Consider the following 6989-nt stretch of genomic DNA (forward strand, 5'->3'; position numbering starts at 1 on the left):
CCCCATAGAGAAGGTATAGGCTAGTCAGGTTTACATTTTTAGAGGGATTTTTACTTACCACATGACAAGTGGGCCCATGAGAGGAGCCCTGAGCCAGGGACCTACCTAGCATACAAAGCGTGGGCAGCCCAAGTCTCTCAGAGAATGTCTCATTTTTCTTCTTTTAGCACCTGTTACACCAGTCAAGATCTGAAAGCCTTGTACGGTACAGAGCATAAAAATAGTTTGTCCCCCAAACCACTCAAGAGGGAAAAGAAAAAGAACCCAGAGAAGGCAGAACAGTGCATGCCAGACCAGCAAGTCAGGAGTACGATCTGGACCTTTCCCCTTGCTGGCGAGTAATAGGAATCGTTCCAAACCTGTGGATGTGTACCCACTCTGGACCCTGCCAGCACTTAGAATCACCCGACCGCTCTAGCTCCGTGGTCTTGAACTTGGAGCTTCCGCCTTTGATTACAATCTTTTTGTCACTCTGCTAGTTTTCTTCACCAGCTTACGTGCTTTGTATCTTCCCGTCTTTCTCCCCAGAGCAGAATAGAAGCTCCAAGAAGGCTAGGATTTTTGACCAATTTGTTCATTGCTATATCCCCACATCTAAAATATGTTGTTGTTGTTTAAAACGTGGCAGCTTTTTAAAAAATTGGGATTGCCAAGGTTTCAACTGTCCCAGCTGCTTCCTCCTACTAGCTTCCTTCTGAGGACTCCCTGACCGCCTGTGTAATGGGGTCAGCTGTCTCACTCAACATTCCAGATTCCCCTGCCGTTTGACCCTACAAGGTCCATTCCTATGCATAAGGGTCACCACCATCCTCTTTATGCCATTTGTGTTTGCCTAAGCAGACCATCGCTGGAGACTGTCCCCCCCGCAACAAGGAGGCTAGACCCTCCTGGCTGCCTACATTATTTACCTCATTATCTTCCTGGTGTCCTTTTCATCTTTCCTGCTCACCTTAAACTCTCCATCTTAGGCTAAAATGGCCTTTCTACTCTCAGAAGGTAACAGCTTCAACTTGAGGAAGAACCTTCAAGACATTTGATGGACATCCCCTTACCCGTTTGTCATGCCATCCCCTTTTCTCCATGTCAGGGTACTTTGGACACACACTCATCGTTCCTTCCTGTTCTGAGAGGAAAGCTACCCATCCTCACAACCGGCGTCCCCATGGGGGGGGGGGCTCAGCTTTGTGTGGGTTTCCCTAGAGCATCCCCTTGCTCTCCTGCCTTCCTGTGTTGCCCCCTCTGTGCTGATGGGTAGGGATTCTCTTCTCTATCAGTGTGTAGGGATTGCCTCTGGCCTGAAGACCAAGTTGTCTGTGTAGCCTCTACTCCATCCACACTGAAACAGTCGCCTCTGTTCACTTCACTCTCTTAAGCATGGACGAGCTGCTTATAACTTCAGTTCTTACCCCCGCCTCCTCCCCCGGGTCCTTCTCGGACTTCCCACAACTCTGGCTTCTGTGCCCCGTGATTTCCAGTCTCTCTTGTACTTCCTCCCAGGCACATTCAATTAATCACAAGTCCTGTCAGCCCTTCTCTGCTCTGTTTCTAATACCTTTCCTTCCCCTCTCATGGCAACCATTAACTTTGAACCGGTTCTCTGGTTTACATTAAGTTGTTAGTGTGCCTCATGATTGATTTCTAATGCACCCTGCCAAGCTGTGCAAAATTAATCTTGCTAAAGCTCGTTTCACCATTTGAATCTTCCATTCAAAAATCTTCAGAGACTCCTTGTGTATGGGATTAAAAAAAAAAAAAAAAGGCCCAGGCCCTTAGTTTGTTTTAGGTCAGTCAACCATAGTCGTTCCTCTCTATGCCAAGAAACCTCTAGAAAAGAGGTTCAACTTCCTACCATTCTTCTGACCCACTTCCCAACCAAACTCCCAGTTCTAGTAGAAAATTCCCACCCCTGCACATTTTTCCAGAGGCATTGTCTCCAAATGAAGCCACCATCTGTGCCCCCCATGGCTTCCCCTATTCTATCCTTCCACAAAGTCGCCACCCATCCTTCTCTATCTGTTTGTTCAATAGTATTAATGTAACACCTAATGTTTACAAGGTTCTGTCCCAGATGCCGAGGACATAGAGGGGAACAAAATGGTCTCAAGTTCAGCCCTTTCGAACCTTATGTTCTAGTCTAGGGAGAAAGACAATAAACAATCATCTGGAAAGAAAGACAGTAAACAAATTTTTGCCTTCCTGGCACTGACACACATATCTACCTGTTGCTCATGAGAGCCAAGAGGAAAATGAATCAGGGAAGGAGGAAAGAGGGGTCAGAGGAGGCCTCACTGAGAACACGGCCTTGGAGCAGGTGCCTGGGGTGCGGTGTGAGAGTGAGCCTCCAGGATGTGTGGTGGGAAGGGGCTGGCGGCGGGGAGAGGAGCAACGTGGATGTAGAGTGTGCATGGTGGGCTCGGGGCCGGCAAGGAGGCCAGTGTGGCGGAAGGGACTAAGCAAGGGCTATTAAGGGTTGGAAGTCAATGGGCAAGGGGTGGGAGGTAAAAGCCAGGCCCTGAGGAGTCCGTGTAAGGGCCTACTTAGCCAGAGCGATTCCATCGGGTTAAACAGTGATTATGTTGTTTATGCAGTAAAACTTAACCTGACCCTGTCCCCACCTCGCCAGGGGAACTTACTTAAAAGCAAGTCCCGGAAACCAGTAGAATGTGGTCGACCAGTCCCTGATAACAGAGCCCTAATACAAGGGGGGGTCAGGTCAGGTGGAGGTAACAGAGCCCGAATGCAGGGATGAGTCGGGCCAGGTGGAGACATTCAATCAGTGGAACGCGCATACTGTCCCCTAGCTACCAAGGAGTGTGGGCCCCGCCTTTTGGGCGCCAATTCTGACCAAGGTGATAGGCTAGTTCGAATAGCTACTATAGGGTGAATTGTAATTCAGTTGGCCACCTGTGTGGGACCTACCATGACTGTGCAGCTTTCTCTGTGTGTTGCAATCTCATTGGCCAGCTGTGTGTGGCCAGACTCAACCACATGACCTTTGCTCTAGAAAAGTTAGTCTGTGAGGCTGGGAGGCGGCCCCGAACGGTCTGATTCTCGATGCTTGGCATGAAATGAAGCTTTGCTTGACCTTCGCTTCGTATCAGTCTCGCTCCTTTGATCCCGGACCTAACACTCCAGATGAGATGAGAAGCCCTTAGAGGGTTTTGAGCAGAGGAGACATCATGATGTGCTGACATTGAAAGCAGTCGCTCTGGCTTTTGCGCTGAGAACATACTAACAGACCAAGGTGGTCACAGTGGAATCCGGTTATTACTGTAACAATTTGGACAGGACGGTGGAGGTGGTGTGGACCCCAGTGGTGGTAGCGGAGGTGGTGGAAAGGGGTCCAATTCCATTAGTATTTTGAAGGTTGAGGTGTCAGAATGGCTGACAGATGGTCTGGGGTGTGAGAGAAAGAAGGAGACGTACCCAGGGGAGCTCGGAGCGGGTGAGGAGTTGAGTCCTGACATGTCCTCTCAGGGAGATTCGTTCTCATCTAAGTGGAGATAAAAAGTCAGCGCTTGGATAGGCTCACAGAACAGGCCTGACCAGGGCAGCCCATAGGGACCTCTCCCTTCTGTACGCTTCTAGAACCTCTCCTCCATCACTCTCATTTGCTAATACACGGAAGTGTACCATTGTACTGTACCGCTCACTGTCCTGTTCTTTAAGGACTTCTGTGTGCCCTTTGTCTTCCCATAAAGAGCTGAACTTCCTTGTGGGCTGGGCCCCCACAGTCCTGCTTCATTAGAAGCCCATAGTGCTCAGCACCCTTTTAGCCGCTCCGCAGGTAGACAAGACTCTACTGCTGGGCAGCCTCACTGCCCCCAGCTTGGGAAACCCAGCATGTTCTGACAGTCTCTTCTTCTCCCCTCCGCAGGCCGCTACGTACACGGCATCTGTATCTACGGAAACGGAGACTTGAAGTGGTTGATTAATTCGCCCAGCCTCTTCGCTAACAAGTTTGAGCTTACCACCTACCCCCTCACCGTGGAATGCCTGGAGCTGAGGCTTCGAGAAAGAACCCTAAATCAGAGTGAAACCGTAATTCAACCCAGCTGGTATTTCTGATCCCCTGTAACACGGGCTCAGCGGGTGCCTGCGGCCGGGGAGAAGAGCCTTGCTTCGTGGGAGAACTCTGCCTCGTTTAGGGGAGGAGGTGCCGGAGTGAGGTTAGGGCTGCAGAACCTGGCCGTGTCATTCTGTGTGATGACATCTGTGGACACTGTGAACTCTGCCATCAGGGTGGCTGCCCGGGGTGAGGCCAGCCTTTTGGCCTCACCAGTGGGGCTGATGCTCTGATCGGTGATAAATTGAACTGACGTCAGACATTTGCACCAGATGCTCACTGGAGAGAAACGTTCTCATGAAAAGGAGAACTGTTGAGGGAACTAGGAATTGTGTCTCTTTGAAGGCTTCTCTGATAGGTCTGTAGCCACGCATACATGGACACAAGTCCTCTTTGCTCAGCTGCACTGAGGCATAGAAACAGCTTTCTGGGCAACACAGCTGTCTCCTTTAGAACTTGAGCTACCAGAAGGGAGAACTAGGTCTTGTTCCCAAGTTCCAACACTAGCATTTCCAGTTGACTGTGTCTGGAGTTCTGTGTAGAAAGTAAAATCATTGACAGGAGGCAGGATATGCTTTTCGGACAGTGGCCAATGCTTCCTGCTTCAGCAAAGGGATCCCAGGGAAACTGGACTTTTCTTGGGGTGTGTCTAGAATGTGCGCTAGTCCCCTTGCTGTTGCTTTCCACGGAGAACGCTGAAACATTCCCAAGAATGAAGATATTTCTAGAAGAGAGGTGCTGTTGCATGAATCTTGTCCAAGTCTCTAGCCTCAGAATGAGTCACTTTCCTCTTTGGTCACCACCCTCCATCGCCACCGAAGTGATCTTACCTGCAAAATGGAGTCCAGATTCTACGCCGTGAGGCTTCAAAGGACTCCGGAGTATTCTCTGAGTAGGTTTACAGTGCTTAGTGCTAGTAAGAGCGACTAGGTTTCTAAGAGCTCTCCGCTGTGAGTGAGCATCTATGTCACCGATCCCTGGTCTCGTTCCGTACATACTTGCAGTCCGTAAATACTTGTTGAGGGCCTGTTGTACACCACACCCATCTTGGACACCAGGAGAAAAGGGAGACAGAAGCTTTTTCACTCTAAAGTTCTTGGAAACAGCATTGAGGTCGAAAAGGCAGCTGTAGAGAATCTCCCGGATTGCTTGTATTTTAATACTTTCATGTGCAAAGTTATAGATTTGGGATATCAGGCCAAGAATCTGAGTAATCAGAAATCGAGGTCTAGGGGCTCCTGGGTGGCTCAGTCTGTTAAGCGTCTGCACTCAGCTCAGGTCATGATCCTAGAGACCTGGGATCGAGCCCCACATCGGGCTCCCTGCTCCACGGGGAATCTGCTTCTCCCTCTCCCTCTGCCCTACCCCACCCCCACCCCCCATTCGTTCTCTCTCTCAAATAAATAAAATCTTAAAAAAAAAAAAGAAATCAAGGTCTAAATCAGAGATATCAGAGATTATTGCAAAGGGAGAAGGGAAGGTTGTAGGCATCCTGAGAGCTCCCTTAGGGCTCGTTGTGCTAAAACCTTACAACACCTGGGAGTCCCACAAGATTGCCTCCATTTTGCAGATGAAGTAAGCGAGGCTTAGAGACGTTGTTAATAAGCGTTAGGAAACAAATTCTCTGAGGGTCGGGGTGTTTTTACTGGTCTCCTTCGTTCGATTTCCTGAGATGGAGTATTTAGAGAAGGTGAAATAAAGCCATATTTAGTATACCAGAAACGGTAGGTTTTAAGAAGGGTCTCAGCGTTAATGTGAGAAAATGTGCTGTCCCCTCAGAAAAATGTGAAGTCTACTCTTGTCCTCCTAAATCCATTAAGTTCCTTAATATTTATTTATTCTAACCAAAAAAAGTTACTACAACTAATGATATCTTTAATTCACAAATTTTATTATTTTTTCCTGTGACTGTGCCTGTTGAGTGTTAATTGTATTTAAGGGAGTGCCTTTGAACTAAAGCCGCCTTTTGTTCCTGCTACTGAAAAAAATGTAGCTATGCAGTGGTAAAGTCTTGAAGCATAGGAAACACACCCAGAGCTAATGGAGTCTAAGAACCATCTTTTTTTTTTCTCCACTTTAAATGACCCCACTGGAGAAGAAGGAATGTTTAACACTGGATCTTTCTCATATAGAACGAGACTCTTTTTTGGAGTAGATGATGTTTACATGTCTGTTGCTGGTCATCTCTGTATCTTGCATTTTTTAATATTGGAAGATTGTAGTGTTTGGGCCAGTGGGTTTCTGCTAGCCCATAGGGACGGCTGAAACTACTAAATCCATCCTTGATTGCAATGATGTTCCGCGTTGTCGTCTTAGAAATAAATTAATATATTGTTTTCACCTTAGGGGCTATTGTGTCTTTTTATGTGATGGTTGGCTAATAGCCACTAAAGGTCATGTTTAACCAGGTAATTCTAGCATTTTTACAAAAAAGCCACAAATAAAAGGTCACCTGGCTGGCCCAGTCAGTGGAGCACTCAACTCTTGGTCTCAAGATTGTCAGCGCGAGCCCCACGTTGGGTGTGGAGGTATTCTTTTAAAAATAAAATCATAAATAAAAATAATTAAACTTAAAATTTTTGAATAGCTTTAGTTTTACAGAAACTTTACAGGAAAAAAATGCAGATAGTCCTGAAAATTCACACGTACACCCCACTCAGTTTTCCATTATTGCCATATTAGAGTAGTATGGTGCGTTTTAATTAGATTTCCTAAATTTTTACCTGCAAGACCCCATCTAGAATGCCTCATCATGTGACTTTCAGTCGACATGCTTCATTGGGCTCTGTTTCTCAGTCTTCTCTAGCTACGATGACCTTGACGATTTTGAGGGATACTAATCGGCTATTTCATAAAGTGTCCCCCTGGTTTTGTCCCATGTTTTGCTCATGATTAGACTGGACTTTTGGGTTTGGAAGAGGAA

At 47.4% G+C, this 6989-nt stretch overlaps 1 protein-coding gene across 1 annotated transcript in view; it reads left to right on the forward strand.

Moving 5' to 3' along the window:
* LOC309864551 (N-acetyllactosaminide beta-1,6-N-acetylglucosaminyl-transferase-like) overlaps positions 1-6411 on the forward strand; it is a 36740-nt gene extending 30329 nt beyond the window's left edge. The window contains 1 exon segment of the mRNA XM_082730175.1: positions 3878-6411. Coding sequence (XP_082586301.1) covers positions 3878-4068 — 191 coding nt within the window. The 3' untranslated portion in view covers positions 4069-6411.
* Positions 6412-6989: the final 578 nt, after the last annotated feature.

Source organism: Mustela nivalis (genome assembly GCF_964662115.1).
Source record: "Mustela nivalis genome assembly, chromosome: 5".
NCBI classification, from domain to species: domain Eukaryota; kingdom Metazoa; phylum Chordata; class Mammalia; order Carnivora; family Mustelidae; genus Mustela; species Mustela nivalis.